This window comes from Leishmania mexicana, chromosome 28, assembly GCF_000234665.1.
Source record: "Leishmania mexicana MHOM/GT/2001/U1103 complete genome, chromosome 28".
Lineage (NCBI taxonomy): Eukaryota > Euglenozoa > Kinetoplastea > Trypanosomatida > Trypanosomatidae > Leishmania > Leishmania mexicana.
Genome location: NC_018332.1, coordinates 66175 through 85310, shown reverse-complemented (window position 1 = coordinate 85310; position 19136 = coordinate 66175). Strand labels below are relative to the sequence as shown.

The window sequence follows — 19136 nt, the reverse complement described above, 5'->3', positions numbered from 1 at the left end:
GCACTCCCCATCACGGCATCCGCTCTCACCCGGCGAAGCCTGTGCCGCGGACGTGTCCTGCGGCATGAGAGACACGAAGCAAGGGGACGGACGAGCGCGGGCGGTGCAAAATTAGTGTCGTTGGGGAGGGGCGGAGAAAACGAAGCGAACACAACGCACGAGAAGAAGCGCCGCAGCAGCCAAAGCGGGGGGAGGTCTCGGGAAAACTATCGGCGCCCGCCGACTCAAGAGACCCTCCGCTGGAGCAGCAGCAGTGTCAGCACGGAGAACCACTCGAGAAGCACACAGGATAGCGCAAGGCGGCGGCAACCCAGTCGGAGGCAATACAGCGTACAATGGCGCGGTGTATGGGGTAGAAGAAAGGGGAAGGCGAGAAGCGGAGTAAGTAAACAACAGCGTGCAGCGAGAGAAGGAAAATACCAGCGCCACTGCGTCAATCGTCTCTCCGTGCCCGGCAGCACCCGATATGGCTCGCGTGTGTGCGAAACAGGTTGGTGAGGCAACGAGTCGATTCTCTCTCTCTGCGTGTATCTGTACGCATGTGCTCTGTTAAGCGGTTGATAGGGCTGCGTGAGTCTCTTCACCAGCAGCGCGTCCGTGTATCTTCTTGTTCTACAGGCAGGTGCAGTGGCGCGGAAGACGTTTGGGCGGAGGACAACCAACGAAAGAACGACCGATAAGTTACGATGGAGCAACGAGCTGGCGCCGGTGTGTGCGCACGCAACGATGCTGTGGACAGAGAGAGAGGGTGTGCGCCAGCACACACGCTACAACACGCCCAATGTGAAGGGTGAACTGAAGAGGGACGGGCCGTAGAGGCAGCACGGGAGAGGAGGAGAGCAGGCGAGCCAGAGATCGGTGTTGGGCCATGGAAAAAAAAAAGAAACGATGAGGGCAGTTGCGGAGAGAGAGGGAGAGTTCCAGAGCGGAAGTAGCGCCAGCTCGAATGCCTGTGCGCGACCATGGCGTGCGACGGCCCCTCAAGACATAAACGGCGCACCGCCCTCCTCCCTCTTCTTTCCTACACAAACGGATGCACGCTGAACACCAGCAATCGGCGCTTGAGGGTTTCGAGACGGATAAAAAGGCGGCGGTGGGCGCCACATCACCAAAGTCCCACACATAACGTCAATGGCCTTCAGCAGTTATAATCCCAGCTTCGCTGTTTCTCGAGCTGGAAAAGAGCTGAGTTAGCTGCGAAGTGTACATGAAAAGGTGAAAAGCGCCGCTCTCACTACCGTCCCAGTGTCGACGGCCACCGCGCACCTCCCATTTTTCTATTCCTCATCCGTTCTCCTCTGCCACGTGTGGCAGGCGCCGAGTGAAGAGCAGCCGCGCCTGTGGCACCCCGACCACCGCGTCGCGTTGCACTTTACCTCCAGCCATGATGGCCGTTCAGCTCATCGCCAGCGCAAAGGGCCGCACCAGCAAGTGCGCAAAGAGGGCGGAGGGCAGTGGCACTGAGCGCGAAAGAGGAAACAAGACGGCGTCCTTCACGAAGGCGGCGCTCTCCCGCGTTGCCCGCTCCACATGCAAGGCGATGCTGCGCGCCACCAGTGCATCATAGGCAGCAATGCCGTGCTCGCTGAAACACTGGAGAGCTGTCCAGCAGAGCTTGCGCCGCGCAGGCGTGCTGTGTGTCGTCGGGAGGCCTAGCCAGCTGCGCAGGCACAGGGACACGAGAAACACCATGTCCACCTGAGCACTGGACAGCAGCGCAACGCTCGCAGAGTGCTGCTGTTCCAGTTGTGCGCACACCGCCAGGACACGAGCCTCCGTGTTGCCATACGATGCCCACTCTTCGGCGCTGCGTCGCGCCAGACACTCCTCTACGTCGTGACGTGTGACTCGCAGCGTTGTCCGGTTCGCCAGCAGGCTTTTGGCGACCGCCGCCAGCGCCTTGGGGTGGAGTGGCGGCGACGCGACAGGAGCCTGTGCCTCAGACGGTGGCGCACTGTGGCTCGACGACAAGCGGCGGATCATCGCCTGCAGCTGCTGCGCCTCTTCCTCTGTGGCGGCAGCGGCGATGTCGCCCGTTGGCAGAGCCTCGCCCTCGGTGAAACTGTCCACGTCGCACACCGTGTCAACCGTCAGCTCCGCCTCGAAGCCTTCCAGTAAAATCGCTGGCAGCCGCTTTCGACCCTTGCCGGAAGTGACAAAGCGCACCACAAAGTATATCGGGTCCACCCCCCGGCGCTCCTCGCACAGCCGGCGCAGTTGACGTATGCGCTGCTGTGCCACGGCTGGGTCGAACCACGCCCGGAACTCCGCAGACGGCCGCACGAGCACACAAAGGGCCATGGCAGAAAGCAACGATAGAAGGGAAGCTTCGCCAAAGGGCGGGCGGTTTGTCGGCACGGCTGCCGAAGTGGCGCTGCCGGCGGAGTCTGGAGTGAGCTGCGCCGGCGCAAGCCACAGGTCCACGAGTTGCCCCCAAATCTCTTCAAGCAGCTCTCGACCTGAATCACTGTCATCGCCGCCGTCGTCGGCGGGCAAGGCTGTCGATCCAAGGAGAACGTGGATGGACTGGTAGCAGGCGCCGGCACGTGTGGCGCGGGCGACACCGAACGCGTCTTCGCCGAAGGACAAGTCCGACCAGCCGACTTGCGGATACGCCTCCGCGGGCAAGAGAAGCGGCCATCGCGTGCGACGGCTCTCTGCTTGTGGGCCGCCTCGAAGAAAGGCAAGCGAAGCAGCACGCGCGGCCTCGGCCAACCCATTGCGAGCCACTGCGCACGTAGACCAGCGGAGCAGCAGTGCCACGCTGTACGGGGTGAGGGAGCGCAGACAGCCAGACGGGTGCGACTTTTTCTTCGTCGATGGGCTGGTCGACGTGGTCGAAACGCCCCACATCTCCGACGTGGTGTCGAAAGTGCCCCCACCAACTTCGACAATCGCGTTCAGAAGCTCCGCCCAGCGTGCCGACGGGTCGGTGACGTCCTCTTTTACGGTCCGCATGTACGGCTGGAGCGCGGTCCACCCGGCTAGCGTGGTCGACACCCAAACCAGCTCAGTCCAGCGAAACGCACTTCCGCCGCCGCACACGTCACCTACGACAGCTGCGAGGCTGATCGGCAGTTTAGGGGTTTGCGCCTGAAGCAGCCGCGTCCAACACTCGCGCACAACGTCTGAGACGTCAAGGGTGAGAGCGCGGAACAGCGAGTGCGCTGACAGCCGTCTCTCCTTGCGAGTTAGCAGCAACGCGCGAGACTGGGCAAAGAGCGGGCCGTCCATGAGTTTCCATGCGCACGGGCTGCACCAGAGCGCCTTGTTGCAGGTGCCTATGAGCAACGTTGTTAGAAGGCGCAGAGCAAAGACGAACTGCGCGTCGTGCGCCGGCGACGCCACCGCTGGTGCCCAGCCGAGCACCACCTTCGAGGCCACCTCGAAGGAGGTCTCCTTGTCTGCCGGCAACAAAGAGCCAGCACAGCGGCATAGAGCATGAGCACCCACCTCGTACAACCCCGTGTCTGGCCCAACCTCACCGCACAGAAGCTGGAGAAGCACGCGAAACAGCCCCGGCCAAGGCTGTTGCGACGACTTTGTAGACGCATCCTGCGGCTTGGTGCACTCGCTCAACTGTGGGAGCAGGTATAGCAGCACGCACGCCGCATGGGGAGAGGGCAGCTGCGCGGCGAGATCGTCTAGGAGACACCGATGCGAGTGGAGAACAGCGTTCAACGAGAGGGCGAATGAAGGCCGCGCCGACCACTGCTCCAGCCACACAGCGCAAGGGTCTACCTCGCTGAAGAGCCTTCCACATGGAACAACCACATCCCTGAACACGCGCACAAAAACCTCCGTCACCTCGTAGTCTAGCAGGGGTACCCATCCCTGTGGTAGCTCCATGAGAAGAAGATGCAGGAACCGTACGAGGGACAGACCGGCTGACTTTCCAGCGCGGCTCGGAGAACTCACTGCGGAGATTGCGGCGTGCATAAAATCGAGCTGGGCACGGGGAGGGAGCGCCTGGAACAGTGACAAGGCCGCCTCTGTCCAACCGCTTTGCTCGTGCAAGCATGCGTGGTCGACCACCGCCTCTTGGAGATCGGCGAAGTTCTCGTGCTGGACGATGAGCTCCGGGCGGTGCCTCAACAAGTACCGCAGGCTATCAAGCAGCTCAGCCTCCTCATCACGCTGCTGAGTGGGGTTCCGCATGGCAGCCTCTAACACACGCAGGCATTCCTCGTCGCGGTGCATGGCAGCGGCGGCCCCACCCCCGTGTGGCGAACTGTCGAGGATCTCGAGACTCTCCCATGCACCATTTTCCACGTCGTTGCCAAACTGCAGAAGGTTCACCTCGCCCGATGCATCCGGCTTCCGCGTTGGCGACAGTGACAGCGCTGGTATGGCGGCCTCCTGCCGCGGCGCCGCGGTGATATGGTGAGTCGATTCAACCACTTCAGTCATGCGCCTCATAAGCTCGCCCCACTCCTCCACCGCCGCAGATGGCGCTTCACAAGGCACCTGGGTGTTGCGTTTGCCTTCTGTGTGCGCAGCGTGCAGGCAGGCCGCCTCTCCCGACCACCACACCGTGTCTCGCGCAAGCGCCTCTGGTGTTTCGTAGGTCTCAAGGAAGCCGTGACATAGCACGTGCATCGCCTGCACAGTCGGCGTTTGCGCAAGCGACACAGATGGGCCGCTCTGAACCGCCAAGCGCGAGACGGCAGCCACGGTAGACACGCCATCGAGCGCGGAGGAGCAAAGAAGCGATGTCGACGGAACAGTGCCCCCACCGCCGCTGCCTTTACAGCTACCGCTGTGTCCGCTCACGGCGTGTCGAACGACTTGATCCAGGCTAGCCGAGTGTGTCGACCACGGCGGGCGATGCATTCGGCGGGTGAGGAAGGAGGCTTGTGCTCGTTCACGCTCCAACGACTATGGAACAACCTGAAGAGCGCATGTAAGGCCGTGGAAGTGTGTGTATGTGGTGTGTCTCTGTGTGTGTAGAAGGGGGTGGGGTGCCGGTGCGTTATTCCGCGTGTACGCCTAGCTCAATATCTCGGGCCAACAACAAGCCCAATATCAACGAAAGCAACGAACGGCACCTCTGGCGGACGTGTGGCGGAGGCAAAAGGTGTAGTGAGGCCGCCACTCCGAGTCGGCGCGCTCGATACGTGTCAGTTGCCTATACGCCGCTTTTCTAGGACAAGAACACACGCCGCGTTGTCCTCGGTATCAGTACGGCGACGGTGACCCTCACCTTTCGTCGGGTGTGAGGCCGCTGTGTTCATAAAATTTTTTTTGTTGTTTTGAAAGTGCGCGCGTGGAGGCGGCGATGGAGGCGGGCGGTGGGAAGACGGAGGAAAAGACAAGTGACCGAAGAAGCTACCGACGCTCCACTGCCTGTGCCGCATCAGCACCTATATGCCACGCGAGCACACATGGCATCCACAGAGAAAGAGGAGGGGAGGGGGCGAATCATGTGAGGGCGCAAGTGAGAGGATGTCCAAATACTTTTCGACGCAGCGAAGCCGCGCAGCTCATCAAACGACATGGCCGCCGCGCATTGAAAAGTCGAGCTTTCTTCCTCAGACATCCAATGACTGGTCCAGGCGAGTGCTCTGCTCTCCCACAGACCTCGACTGCGCTCTTCGTCGTCATCATTTTCTTCTCGGAGACTCATATACAGAGAAACGATGCGTCTTCGCAACGGACAGCGGACGTGGGTTATTGCACTGGCAGAGCGCTTGCCCACGCGCATAAGGTGCGTGTCGGTCTTCGACTGCCCCACATGAACGTAAAAAAAAACTAACCTGCTAGACATCACGCATGAATACTATCGTAAAAAAAGCGCAACACATACGTACGTACAAGCACACCCGTACGCAGCTTGCGCACCTAGCACTCGAGGCGCGGGTCTGAGAGCTCATGAGCGGCGAGCGGACAAAAGGGGGCGACAACCAGTCATGTCACATTCCTCGTCTACCGACAAGCAGTACACAACACGTACACATGAATACATACAAAGCGGATACGACAGAGATGGAAAAGGACAATGTCACGCTCCCACTGCGCCACGCAGACACCAAGATATCGGAAGTCCGCACTCAGCTAACTGCACACACGCCAGGCGCCACCGGTTCACCTCCTCCATGCGTCTCCCCGTGGGCCGTGTAGAAGGAGAGCGGCAGCGCTTTCCGTATCTATTGTGGAGCTTTCCTCTCACGTTTCCGGTCCTGTGCAATGCGGATGCTGCACATTTTTATTTGCGCGCTCACCCTCACGCGGCGGAGGACTTCGTGCTCTCCGAGGCAACAAGCGGGCCACGGAATGTGTAGTTGACCTCCGGCCTTGCCTTGGACAGCGGTGAGTACTCAGATTTCGGCAGCTCCATCGTACAGGCATACTCGCCGTACATGTCCCGCAAGGGGGTGGCGCTAAGGAAGTACGGGTTCTTGCGCAACGGGTAGTCGGTGATCGTACCGTACGGCGTAGACCACGCCGGGAACCAGCAAGCAGAGAAGAGGCTGAACGTCTCGCCGGGGCGGATGCCGTAGACATGGTAGTCAAAGCGGCGGCACCACTCCCGCTTATACGCCGTGTACTTGGCCCACAACTCCTTTTTTCGCTCCAGCCGCTCCTTTGACTCCATAACGCCGAACTTTCTACACTCGTAGTCGTTCGGCAGGAAACCAGAAAGACGAAACATGCTACGGTACCAGAAGCACATGTCGGCGAAGACGAAGGTGCCGAAGGAAACGAAGAAGCGGGTCGACGGATGCAAGCGGGTGTGGCGCAGCGACGCCTTGGAGCGCACCCACATGCTGTAGCTGAACCCTAGAAAAGCAGCGATGCCGTGCTCGTACATGCGCACGCCGGCGACCGTGTTAATAATAGAAGGGGTGTTTTCGATCACGGGAAATGGCGTGCCCATGATATGGCGTGTGAGGTTGAAGTTGGTGTAGTCGGCGTTCGTGATGGTCCGGTACACGTGGTCACGACGCTCAATGGAAAGCGACGTGCGCCAGAGCTGAAATGACTTCCATGCTAGCTGCTCCTGGTCAGAGAGCTCGCGTTCGGTGCTAGGGGCGTAGCGGGTGTGCTCAGTCGCCACAAAAATCGGCTTTCCGGTCACGTCTACACCTCCGGTGCCGAGTTCCGCCGCTGTCGCCATTCTACACTACTTTCCCGATCTATCGAGGTTTCGCTACACGAAAAGACACTAGCGCCTTCCTTCTTGCGCTTCACGGGAGGAAGCGGCAGACAGGTGAAGGGAGGAGAGGCGCCGACCGACCCGTTGTGTTCAGCACTATCAGTTAGCAACGCCGCGGTGGCTGCACAGCGTTGCCTCTAGACTTAAGACGATGATGGTGCAGCGGAGTCGTCTCTCTCCTCGGTGGTTGGGTGCGTCGCTGTGCTGCTAAAAATGTTGATCCGCCTTGACCACTACTTCCAGTTTAACGTCGTCCTTTCCTCTTGTTGCCGTTATGCACACGCACACACGAGAAGATACGGGCTGAGGCGCAAGACGAACCAGAGACTCACCCTCTGTCACCTACACACGAACAACAACAAAACAGGTGTGCACGTGCGTGTTCCTAATGTGCTGTTCAAGGTACCCAGATAAAGGTGAAAAGAGGTGTGCGCAGAGAGCATGAAGGCCAATGGGGATGTGCCACATCATGAGTACGCGCCACACGGATAAGCCTGGCGTCTGCCCCCTCCCACCTTTTTTGCGTTTGGGGAGGCGACGGGAGGGGCGCGCGAGAAGATCGAGTGGTGCAGAGACATAAGCACACACACACACAAACACGGTGGTGAGTGAGCTGATAAAGGGTTACCTGTCGCGCAGCGCTTCCAGCGCGTGCTTAGTTCTGCGCAGCAGCCGGAGCTCGGCTTCCTCGCAATAAGAAAACCGCTTCAGCTTTTGCAGAGAGAGAGAGACGGAGTTGCGGAAGACGAACACGCTTCCCACCACAAGTGGTGCCCGATCGTTCTTGTTTTCTTTGGATTGGACGTGATGTGGTCCAGTGAAACGCGCGTGTGGACGCAGACGGAAAGCATCAAGCAAACAATGGGAAGCACAAAGACACCGAGGAAGTTGCCACGCGTAGTTTCCGTGTCATCGCACCGCATCAGGCACACCAGAAAGGGAACGCATGAAACAAGGTGTCGAGGACCGCTTAAGACGATGATGGCCTGCGTGACCCCCGTCTGGCGCCAATTCGAAAAGAAAAAAGGAGCCTTCTTGACACTGCGCACGCGTACGTTGAGCTGTAGCGCTCTCAGGCCGTCCGCCAGAACGCAACGCGACCTTATTTCCGCTCTACGTCCTTTCGGTAGCGCTGCCCCACAGTACTGCCCACGGCACCAGCGGGGGTTCTACGGTGTCCATCTCCCGTGGAGTGTGCACGGTGGACACTGCACGCGTAAGCAGTGAGAGACGGCGACAGGGAAGCGGTGCACGCTAAGCTTAAGCGGAAGAGAAGCTAAGGCTAACCAGTGAAGCACCATCGCAGTCATCCCTGCTTCCACTTCGCCATCTGCGTGTTGATGGGCATGGACCCCACTGTTGCGCGTGATTGTATGGCGCGCGCATACGGAGAGCACACTACCGAAGCAGTTCCTTTTATATCTTCGACGTGGCCATTCTACCGCGAGCAAGTGAACAGGCGCACACGCATACACCACAGTCCGTCGAACGACACCGCACCACGGCGACATACTGGTCGTCTCTGGGACGAGCCGTCCTGCCGTGGAATCGGGCCGCGCGTCAGACAGGCACCTCTCATCCTTTCCCGTCCCCTCGTTACATACGCGCTGGGCAAACAGCGCCAGATACACTCGGGTGGGCCGCGCGCCTTCATCCACGCGGGCAGCGTCCAGGGTCCTGCGCGAGGTCAGAGGCAGCTGCGTCTGCCGTGCGGGGAACAGGACATGTCGGTCTGGCATCGGAGATGGGTGACCGTGTCCGCCATCCGTGCAACTGGCGTCGGCACCTCTCTTGCATGACTGCTTTTGCGGTCTAGACCACCTCGACGCTGTGCACCGCGTGAGAGTGGCCACCGACACGCTGACATGTGAGGCGCACGCAAGGGCGTCGCAGCCCCTTGCCCGTGCACGTCTGTGCATGCATGATCGCGATAGCGCATCGCGGTCGCACGCAGCTTCCTGTCTGTCTGTGCTGCATTGTCTGTGCACAGCGGGCAGGAGAGCTGCGCAACGCGCGTGCGGAGCACCAAGGTGTGTCGATGCCTGCACCCGGGCGTGGCCGCTGCGGCTGCGGCTGCGGCTGCTTTGGCGTGAAGGTGCAGAGGGGCTTTGGTGCAGTTGCCGACCAGCACCACCCGGCCGCGCGGTGGGACCGTGGGGCAACGCGCACTGCAGGCGTGCCATGCAGGAGTAGCGGAGGAGATACTTTGACGGACCGGATGCGTGCGTGCCCACTGTCCTGCGCTAGGCAGGTCGAGTCGTGGGTATTTCGATGACTTCTGCGGCGTGTGGGCCGATGCGGCGCCGTGATGTAGGGAGCCCAGCGTGCGGGCGCAGGGTCGGCAAATGCCGCGGCTGTCTTTGTACCTTGCTGGCGCGGCACTGCCTTGTTGGGGGAGCAGGCCCAGGGGGTCTAGCGCGGAGCGGGGTGAGGACTGAGGCCGCACTAGTGTGGCTGAAGGCCTGTCTCGCAGAATGGCAGCGCAGTCGTCGTGAGGCGATCCGCTGGAGGTGCCTTTGCGCTGGGTGCTGGTCAGCGTGACGGCGCGGGGCGGAGTGAGGGCGCAGCAGGGCTGCATCCCTCCTTGGAGGCTGGCTGTTTTGATGAGTATGACCGAGAGAGGCTGGCGCGCAGGGCACCTAATACATATCCTTCGAGATGTTGGGCCGTGCAGCACCAAAAGGGAGAACCGGAAAAACGGTGGAGCACACAGCATGCCGTACACACGGGTGCCGTTTGCAAACGAAAATGAAAAAGAGTTTTGATGACTTGCTCCCCCTTCACACAAACCTACTCCTGGTAAGTCTGTCGGCGTGTACGGGGCCCTACACTCCCAGCGGCAGACTACCCAATAGCGGAAATCTACACAAAAGAAGTCTGAGGAGAGAGAGGGAAGGAGCGAGGGCGTACGCCCATTCCTTGACAGAAAGCGGATTCATCAGCAGTGGCGCAGGCAACAATCATCAAGACAGCCGCTATCACATCTTTCGTTCAACGTTTCCGTTCTCCGCCGTACAACATGAGCCGAGCTCCTCTCTGCCCGGCACCTCTGCCTTGCACTCTACACAGTCCCCCCACCCCCCGCCGCTGAGCAGGCCGCCTCACAGCCGCGCGCCCACGGTGCCGGCCGCCACCCCTGGTGCATCCCGCGGGGCGACACCCGGGCTCCCCAGCAGTGGGCAGTGTGAGGGTGGGGTGGGATTCGCTCGACATACGCGGGCCCTTTGCCCATCAACATGGGTGGCACATCAGCAGCGACGCATCGCTCTGACGTCCACCCCCCTACACGTCGTACGTACGATTGAGCGTGCCACCACCAGAAGCGGCTTCGCATTGGCAGGGATAGGGAAGGAGGGGGTGGGGGGCTGCTTGCCTCCTCCCCACACAGAGAGCGGGGCCCTGTGCCCTGAGATGCCATGCTGAGGTGTCCCCCCTCCCCCTCTCCCGCACAATATCGGGTCTCAAAGAGTGTGATGAATTGGCAGGTCAGAGGCACCGCACGCAGGGGGAAGTACTCGACGCCCTTGTCGGGAGGCCGTAGCAGAAGCGGAGTGGGGAAAAAGACAAGCGACGTCCCTCATGTCTCCCCTGTTCCACTCACTCCGTTAACAATCCTCTCCGCGTCAGCCCTTCGCTCTCTCCGCCCTTTTTTCCCCCATCAGGCACGGCGACATCAGGCCGGCTCGCGTAGCCCTACATGCCCTTGAAGGATGCGAGGGCAGAGTAAGCGGCCGCCCTCTCCGCATTGCGCTTCGCGTTCCCCCAACCCTTCACTTGCCCCATGAGCTCCGTCACACGTGGAACCACCTGCTCCGCCTGCGCGACGTTCACAAAGGCTATCCGGGTGCGGCGAGCGATGAAGTCCATCACGTGCTCGCAGTGTTCTCCCTGAGCCGCATAGACAACCTCGGCCTCCACCACTGGTGAGTCTTCCGCCAGGCGCGTCATTAGCTTTGAGTCCTTCGCGACAACGGTCATCACCTCGCCGTAGTGATCACCGTAGTTCGAGCGCCAGTGTTTATGCACGTCCTCTGGGATGCCCAAGGGAGCGGTTGGCGCGACTTTGTCAAGATTCCGCGCACCCACGAGCACCAGATTCGTAGTGCAGCAGGGCTTGAAGTCGGCCTTGCCTTTCATGAGAGTCCTCTGCAGCTCGTCCACCGTCTCCTCTGCCATCTTACGGTAAGTTGTCCACTTCCCGCCGGTGATGCTCACCGCGTGCGACTTCGGATCAACCGCGATGACGTGCTCGCGCACGATGTTCTGCGTGCCGCCGCCCTTCAGCTTCTGCGCCTTCGGAATCGCGAGCGGGCGAATGCCGGTCCACGCGGACTTCACTGCCTCCGGCGGCACGTTGCCGATGAAGGGTCTGATGTTGTCTAGGAGGAAGTCTACGTCCGCCTGTGGCGTCGGCGGGTTGGACTGCACGTCGCACTGGTGGTCTGTGGTACCAAGCAGGCAGCCACCGAGCCACGGTATGGCAAAGACGACACGGCCGTCGTTCGATGGCACGACCATCGCCTCGCGCTCCTTTGGGCAGTACTTGCGATCAATCACGATATGTGTGCCAGAGGCGGGGAACATGTCGAGCTGCCTTTCGGCACTCTTTGCAAGCTTCTCGACCTCGCCGCTGAAGGGGCCACCCGCGTTGATGATAGACTTGCTGTACACCTGGACTGTCTTCCTCGCGATGCTGTCCTCGATGATGGTGCGCACCAACTCATCGCCCTTGTCGTTCTTCACCACCTCCATCTGCTTGACCCTGGCGTAGTTCACCGTGGCAGCGCCGTAGCAAGCTGCCGTCATGGCCACCGTGTAGCAGAGTCGTGCGTCATTCATCTGTCCGTCATAGTAGCGGACAGCGCCGAGGAGGACGTTGTTGTCCTGATCCGTCTTCCTCAGCTTCGGATAAGCTTTCATTGCCTCGTAGGGAAAGAGGAAGCCAGAGTATTCCAGGGTGCCACCATAGAACGCGGCCATGAGGTCGTACATTTTCGCACCACACCAGTACATGCCAATATCGATCGGGTGATAGCACGGCACCAGTGTTGGCAGGCTGTGGCACAAGTGTGGAGCCTGGTGGATCATGATGGTGCGCTCGCGCAGCGCCTCGGCCACAAGCTTCAGCTGCATAGGGTCTGCCTGAAAAACAGCCTTCTGCAGGTAGCGGATACCGCCATGGATGAGCTTCGTGCTGCGACTGCTCGTCTCACCAGCGTAGTCACCCATGTCCACCATGCCTACAGACAAGCCGCGCGTGACGGCGTCCAGGGCACACCCAGCGCCGACACATCCGCCGCCGATGATCAGCACGTCAAGCGGGTTCGTCACTGAATTGTGCGCCTTCAGCGCTTGCACGCATATTTCGCGCGTCGGCACAGTCTCGTACTTCAACGGTGGGCACTTGCTCGCGTCAAATCTGCGCTGCGTCCAGGCGGGGTTCGTGTAGCTGAAGCCCACCACTCCACCAAAGACGGCCACCCCGGCGCCGATAACGTATTTCAGGGCGGTAACTGGCATTGCTTCGCTCTCCTGTACTTCAATTGAGTGGAAGTGTTCGGTGGTTTCTCTCCAGCGCGCATGCAAGGACCGAGAGAGCCACAGGTGATGAGGGAGAGCTCGGGGACGATGGACAGAAGGGAGAAGCGCTTCCTCCTCTGCACCTGTTTGCAAATACAAAGAGGGGGCGGGGGGCGGCGACGGAGAAGGAGAAGGGTGTCCTTCTGCCCGTTGCCTCTATCGTCCTTAGGGGGGAGGGAATATGGGTATGCACAGCGAAACGAAATGCGCAACCTTGATGGAGGTACCTTCTGCCGCGGTACGAATGGGGCTGTGTATGTTTGTATGTGGGGGAAGGGAGGGAGGGAGAAGGGAAGATTCACGGCTCGTGCGGCACAGAGCACGGAAAAGAGAGACGGATGCGAAAGGAGTACGGAATGCTGTCCAGCACACGTGGCCGTGTCGAGATGGGGTAGACAAAAGGAAAAAGAGGCACGGTGATTTAGGTAAGAAAAACCTCGAGGATGCATGCAAGAGGAGGGAGAGAGGGAAGAGTCACGTTGTACATGGAGAGCGAGGGACGAAGCCAAATTCTGGGCCGCCTTTGAAAAACGGCTCTGGGATTGCTTGTTGAAAGAGGCAGATGTTAACTGGAGAACCACCACCACCACACCGCACGACAGGGAGAGAGACCGAGCGACAGAGACTGAGGGAGGGGAAGGTGGAAGAATTCAAGTGAGAGAGGGAAACTGCAGGGCAACAATAGTGGTTCGCTGGGGTGGGTTAGCGGGTGGGTGAGAGCGATGCGACCGGCATGTACATGCGTGAAGGTGCGCGGGTGATGGGACGGGGGGTGCGCAGGGTTGTGCGAAGAAAGCAGAAGAGGACGGCAGAGCGCAGTGGCACCCACGCAGGTGAGGCACAGTCAAGGGATGTTTTGGGGGAGGAGAGACGAATAGAGCGTCGCTTACGTGTTCAGTCGCCACAGGCAGAACATCTATCTACAATACCTTCGCTGTTGGAGAAACGCAGAACACTGCCCTGCGCCTGCAGAGAGAACCGACACGAGGACTCGAACGTTCGCTCAGCGGCTTGCGCTTGGCGCTGCGAGCGCGCACGTGGAATGATAGCTTCTATCGGGGCACTATTGCCCGCATTACAGCCGTACTCCACGGCAGGGAGGTTTCACCGAGTAAAGAGGCCATGTGTCTCCTACACCTCACCCGCAGTGGCCCCCACGCAACCCTCTTTTGTTTTGTGGCACGAGTGTGTGCCTATGCATCCTTTACGTGTCGTCCGGTTGATGGTGTGCGGAAGCAAAAACGAAACGAAAGCGGGCAAAGGGAAGAGAGCGACCTTGAGGAATACGCGCAGAGCACCGTCGGGCCTCCATGTAAAAGCGCGCCAGCCACCGGCGCCTTTTCGCTCATCTTTTGAGTCGATCAAACCAGCACTTCGCAAACGTGCGGGAGCGACAGAGGTATGAAGACGAGCATGAGCGACCGGTACCCGTGTGCATGGCTGCCTGCGTGGCAAGGTGCTTCCCCCTCAACAAGCTCCCTGTTCGACGTGTGCCGGAGAGACTCCAAGACGCAGCTCCGTAGGAGGGACAAGGCAGCACCTTCGTCAACTGTCGTGTCAGCTCTTGATACCCTTATTCAACGACGCCCATCAACCGGTCACGGGCGCTTGCGCGTATGTTGAAAAAACACACAAGAAAGCAAAGACAAGACATAAAGAAACGGCCAGAACGAAGAGGGGAAAACGGGGCCCTCGCAGGGGTCCTCTGCAGCGTCGTGCTTCGGTCTTGTTGCTGTTGGCCCGGTCGTAAAAATCATGTGTGATCAAGGGCGCATGCAACCGGGCAACCACATGTATGAGCATGTGTCCTCCGCTCCTATCACATTGCGAAGGCGAAGCTAAGTGGGGAGAAGAGGAGAGACGGAGAGGGAGCGGTACAACATGGGCGCTCACGCTCCTCTACAGGGATGTGTGAGGGATGAAAAAAGTAGACAGAGGCGCACAGAAAAAGAAAAGGACATCAATCTCGAGGCATCGTTTTCATGTTGTTCCTCGTGCGAACCAGGAGAGCAACGCGGACGGAGAGCCGACTGAGTAGGGGAGGTGAGGCGATGAGGCGGTGGAAGACGTGTAAAAAAAAAAGTGCGTGTAGACACATATACACACCAACATACACACACAAAGTGTACCCGTCCTCGAGTGGCGACACGATGCGAGCCACTCGCGCTGCCAAAGGACCCATCACATGCCCGAACGGAAACAGAAAGGGTGGCACCCGGCAGTATCGCCGGTGCCGCCGTGTCACCAAATCATGGCGAAAAGGCAAAACAGAGACCGGCGAGCTGCGATATCGGAGAACGAACACTACGGCCTTCACTACCGCACACATGCACAACGAGCATCATCGCACCACCAACAGCAAAGGGAGGGAAAAGTGGAACATGAAAAGTGCGAGACGGGGAAAACAGCATAAACTGAGCAACACAAGAAAGAAAAGCATGGTGTCGAAGAAACGGAGCAGTCTCTACCCCAACAAGCCACGCACACATGTGAGGTTATCGCACGCGTGTATACGCCGTCCTTCTACTGTGTGGGTGACCAAGGCATACAGAAAACGGCGGTGAGGGCCGAAGAAGAGAGAGGAACCAAGTAGAGGAGAGGAGGAGAGCAAGTGCGTCAACGGCAGGGAAACGTGGCTTTTATCCGCTCGCAGGAGCACACGTGTGTCCTCTCGAATCAGCGCGGTGGCCTACAGGGAGAGGGGGAAGTCGGCAAAGAACCGGCAGCCCTGGTGATGAAAGCCGTAGGAAGCACCGAGGCACTCGCAGTCGCGTTTATACGGCACCATGACCTCACGGAACTTCTCTGCGGAAATCGGTGAGTTACCAAAGTCGCCGAAGAGAGCTTGAAAGACGGCCACGCGCTCCTCCGGAGGCACATCCGACGGCCCTCGCTCGGTTCGCATGAAGTCCTCCTGAATGACCCGACGGCGCAGCACCTCCGTGCTGTCCACCATCGGCGCAGGGTTCGCAGCCACCCTCGACTCCGAGACGGATATCACGCTGTCAGGGTCGACGTTCACCGTCTGACTCCTCTGCATTTCGTCGTAGTACATGGAGGCAAGGTCGTCACTGTTGCAGCCGCCTTCGGACCAGTACGAAGAGAGCTGCTCTGGTTCTGCCGCCTCAACGACGGCTTCAATGTCGCTAACGCGCGCGGTCGCCTCGTCCCCCATCTGAAGAGGAATGAGCGCCGACACCTCTACCTCCTCGGTGGCCCTCACCTGGGTGGGCGAAGGCTCCTGAGGGGCCGGCGGAGACGGTGCTGCCTCCTCTTGCGCCTCAAGCAAACTCAGCAAGTGCTCGTCCTCCGCATCCTCCGACGCACCAAGAAAGGGTATGACCGGTTGCGCTACATCGACCACCGGAGTAAATGCACACACGTTCGCAGGAGTATATTCTGTCTCGGAGAGTTTCCCTTCCTCTGCCATGTTCAGTTCCACCCACGACTCTGCAGAGCTCTGCGAAAGGCGCTCGCCATCATCGTTTTCTTCAAGACACGCGGTCACGTTCGTCTCGCCATGCAGCTCTGTAGACGTCACATCTTCGGTGAGCAAGGTCTCGTCGCGGCTGCGCACCTGCGGCGTCGCACAATCCAGGTGCCCGTCCGCCGCCCTGCCCTGAGGGGTGGCGAGAACGCTGGCCTCCGTCATTGTGTCCGGCCCGTCTGGTGCCATTACGGACCACGAGCTCGAGTCCGAGGGGCAGTGATGCGGAGCAGACATACCCGTGCGCGTGAAGAAAGGCAATGAGGGTGAACCACCACTGGAGCTCTAAAGGCGAGAGGGGTGCTGCGAAACGGGAGCAGCTGCACGTGAGGGGAGGTGGAGACCACAAGGGAGAGAGAAATGAGTGTTTTCACAGGCGGCCGTGCCGCGAGGAGAGAAAGACAATATGAAAAGACGTCTGCCGAGCCAGTCGCGGAGCACAAAGGACGGCGAGAGCCGCAAGAGACGACGCAGGTGGGAGGCAGCGGCGTTAAGCGACGGGGAGAGGAGAGGAGAGGAAGAGATGCAAGCAGTCAAATAAAAGTGAGAATATCGGGGGAGAAACAAAATATTGATAGTCAGGCAGCAGTAATAGCAGACACCACGGCACAGACTCGTATGTTCGCTTTCCGGTTGTCGCCGTCATGGACACGTAGATGGGTGACGAGGGGAGTGTGTCGGCGGTGGATGGGGCGCACGAAGAAGCCCGTGGCCCACAACAAAGAGGGGAGAAAGACAGAAGATACGAAGAACGGAGATGAAGCGAGCGAGAGGAAGAAAGGGTTTGAGAGAAAGAAAGTGCACACGCAGCATGCGGATGAGGAAGGGGAGAAGGGTAGGCGTGTGCAAGGGAGCGAGCACGAGCCAGCGAGCAAAGGGCAGCGCCGCCAACATCCTCATGCGGCGCTGGAACACCCCGGGGGATGGTGCCACGCCCTCCACTTTTGGCGCCAAACAGAAGAGAAGGCGGCCATGTTTCATGCAGTCGTTCCATTACTGCTCTGCTACGCCTCTGCTCTCGACCAGGCGACAGAAAAAGAAAAGAAAAGCGACGGTGAGGAGGCACACGTGCCCTCCTCTCCCAGTATGACAGCTGCTGAGTGCCGCGACGAGACATGCGTGGGGGAGCGCATACAAAAGCCTGTGGGACTCTACCAACACCCCACTTCACTCCCAGATGCCACGAGAAAAGCGTCTGTGAGAGCAAGCGGAAGGGCATCCTTTCATGGCCGCATCCGTTTTGACGCATCTGCGCATCGTCCTTTGCGCAGTCCCCAGCTTTGCTGCAAGTGTGCCGCAACTCGGCACCACAGAGGGGGAGAGGCGTACCGTTTACACCCACCGCTCACAATCTCCGTATCAGATGAGATGCGTCACCTCCCCATCTTCGTGGTCGTCGGAGTCGAGCAACGATGGAGGCGGGTTGAACACCTTCTTGAAGTTTTGCCACACTCTTCGCGGCTGCAGCAACACATTGAGAGAGTTTTGCTTTCGCATCGACTCCCGCCGTGTAGTCGAGGACAGCGTGAAGTAAACGTAGACGCCTAACATCGTCCCCACCAACATCACGACGATTCCATTCAGCAGCAGCACAAGAATAGCAGCCAGGTGAGACCCGGTGTGATCGTCGGGTGCGAAGCTCCGTCGGCCGCCTTGCATGGTTGGGTACGGCGTCGACATCGGTGTCAGACCTGTCTGGTTTTCCCCATAATCATCAGCCGTGAATAGGTCGTAGAAAAGATAACGCGTTAGCCAGACAACGCCGATCATCGTCGACGAGCAGCAGGAGAAGAGATACAACGTGAACCAGCGCAGGTTGCGCACTCCGACGCAGCCACCAAGAACACTGCAGTGGTGGTCGTGCTCCAGCACGCATACATTACACTGATAACAGTGGGCGCACCGAGGAGGACGACGCAGCTGGCATTCTCTACAAAAGACGAGCTGCCCGTTGCCCTCTAGTGGGTCCTTTTCGCCGTGCCGCAGGCGTGGATAGATGCCAGGGTCGATAGAGGTAGTCAGGAAGTGCGACGTGAAGGTGGTTGCCAGCATAAGGAGTGTAAAAATGTACTCGCGCCAGCCAACTTGGTGCCACACCAGCGCCATGTTCGCGATGATCAAGACAACGGTGATGCACATGGGAATGGCACCAATAAAAAAGTCGCTGCTAAAGTAAAACTTGAGGCAAAGCAAGCGCAGCCGCCGAAACGTGCCAAGAGCCTCCCTGGACGAGTTGCGACGGCACATGTAGAGGGCAGGATCCACCGAAGGGAAGTGCAGCTCCTTTGGCTTCGGGTTTGGAGTCGGCGCTGGTGGAACCTTCATGGAGACACTGCGAGCTGAGACACGGGAGGGGTTGCTGGGGGCGCCCGGCGCATCGTACCGCTGATGGAACAACATCATCGGCGCCTCAGCCATAAACGCGCTCATGGCTGCACGATTCAATGAGACGAAAGAGTCGAAGAAGTGGTACAGAGAGGATGGCGGGGGGGGCGCACCTGTGCGTGACAATCTTCTGCTCATCTTCAGCGGTGCGATAACGAGGAAGGGGGGAGGCGGCCGCTGCGAGCGCTTGACCTCGACAGGCTGGTCCGCGCTCTTCGACGGCAATGACAAGAGAAGAGACACGCGGAGGAGAAGCAGAGAGTGAAGGAGGTTGTGGGAGGGTGGTGCTGTTGGCAGAATGCGGTGCACTGAAGCAAAAAAAAAGAAAACGGCACAAGCACCGAGCAAGAGTCGAAGGAGGGAGGGAGGGGGCGGTGCTCGCGGACCATTGGTTGAGGCAGAGGAGTGCGAACACCAAAAAAAAGGCACAGCTGAGAGAGGGTGGAAGTTACCGTCAGGAAAGAAACTCGGCCAGGCAGAGGAACGGACATCGCAGTCTTCCTATGCGCATTCGGCCCTACATCCAGC

At 59.5% G+C, this 19136-nt stretch overlaps 5 protein-coding genes across 5 annotated transcripts; all 5 read right to left on the bottom strand.

The window, feature by feature from the left end:
• Positions 1–1395: 1395 nt before the first annotated feature.
• On the bottom strand, positions 1396–4599 carry LMXM_28_0260 (conserved hypothetical protein; the record flags this gene model as incomplete). The annotated part of the gene is made up of 1 exon (XM_003876810.1): positions 1396–4599. The coding sequence occupies one exon, from the start codon at positions 4597–4599 to the stop codon at positions 1396–1398; it is 3204 nt and encodes a 1067-aa protein (XP_003876859.1).
• A 1624-nt stretch (positions 4600–6223) lies between these two features.
• Positions 6224–7117, bottom strand: LMXM_28_0250 (conserved hypothetical protein; the record flags this gene model as incomplete). The annotated part of the gene is made up of 1 exon (XM_003876809.1): positions 6224–7117. The coding sequence occupies one exon, from the start codon at positions 7115–7117 to the stop codon at positions 6224–6226; it is 894 nt and encodes a 297-aa protein (XP_003876858.1).
• Positions 7118–10849: 3732 nt separating this feature from the next.
• Positions 10850–12676, bottom strand: LMXM_28_0240 (putative glycerol-3-phosphate dehydrogenase; the record flags this gene model as incomplete). The annotated part of the gene is made up of 1 exon (XM_003876808.1): positions 10850–12676. One exon carries the CDS (start codon positions 12674–12676, stop codon positions 10850–10852), a length of 1827 nt encoding a protein of 608 aa, XP_003876857.1.
• Positions 12677–15425: 2749 nt separating this feature from the next.
• On the bottom strand, positions 15426–16412 carry LMXM_28_0230 (hypothetical protein, unknown function; the record flags this gene model as incomplete). The annotated part of the gene is made up of 1 exon (XM_003876807.1): positions 15426–16412. One exon carries the CDS (start codon positions 16410–16412, stop codon positions 15426–15428), a length of 987 nt encoding a protein of 328 aa, XP_003876856.1.
• Positions 16413–17582: 1170 nt separating this feature from the next.
• Positions 17583–18653, bottom strand: LMXM_28_0220 (conserved hypothetical protein; the record flags this gene model as incomplete). The annotated part of the gene is made up of 1 exon (XM_003876806.1): positions 17583–18653. One exon carries the CDS (start codon positions 18651–18653, stop codon positions 17583–17585), a length of 1071 nt encoding a protein of 356 aa, XP_003876855.1.
• Between the last annotated feature and the right edge of the window lie 483 nt (positions 18654–19136).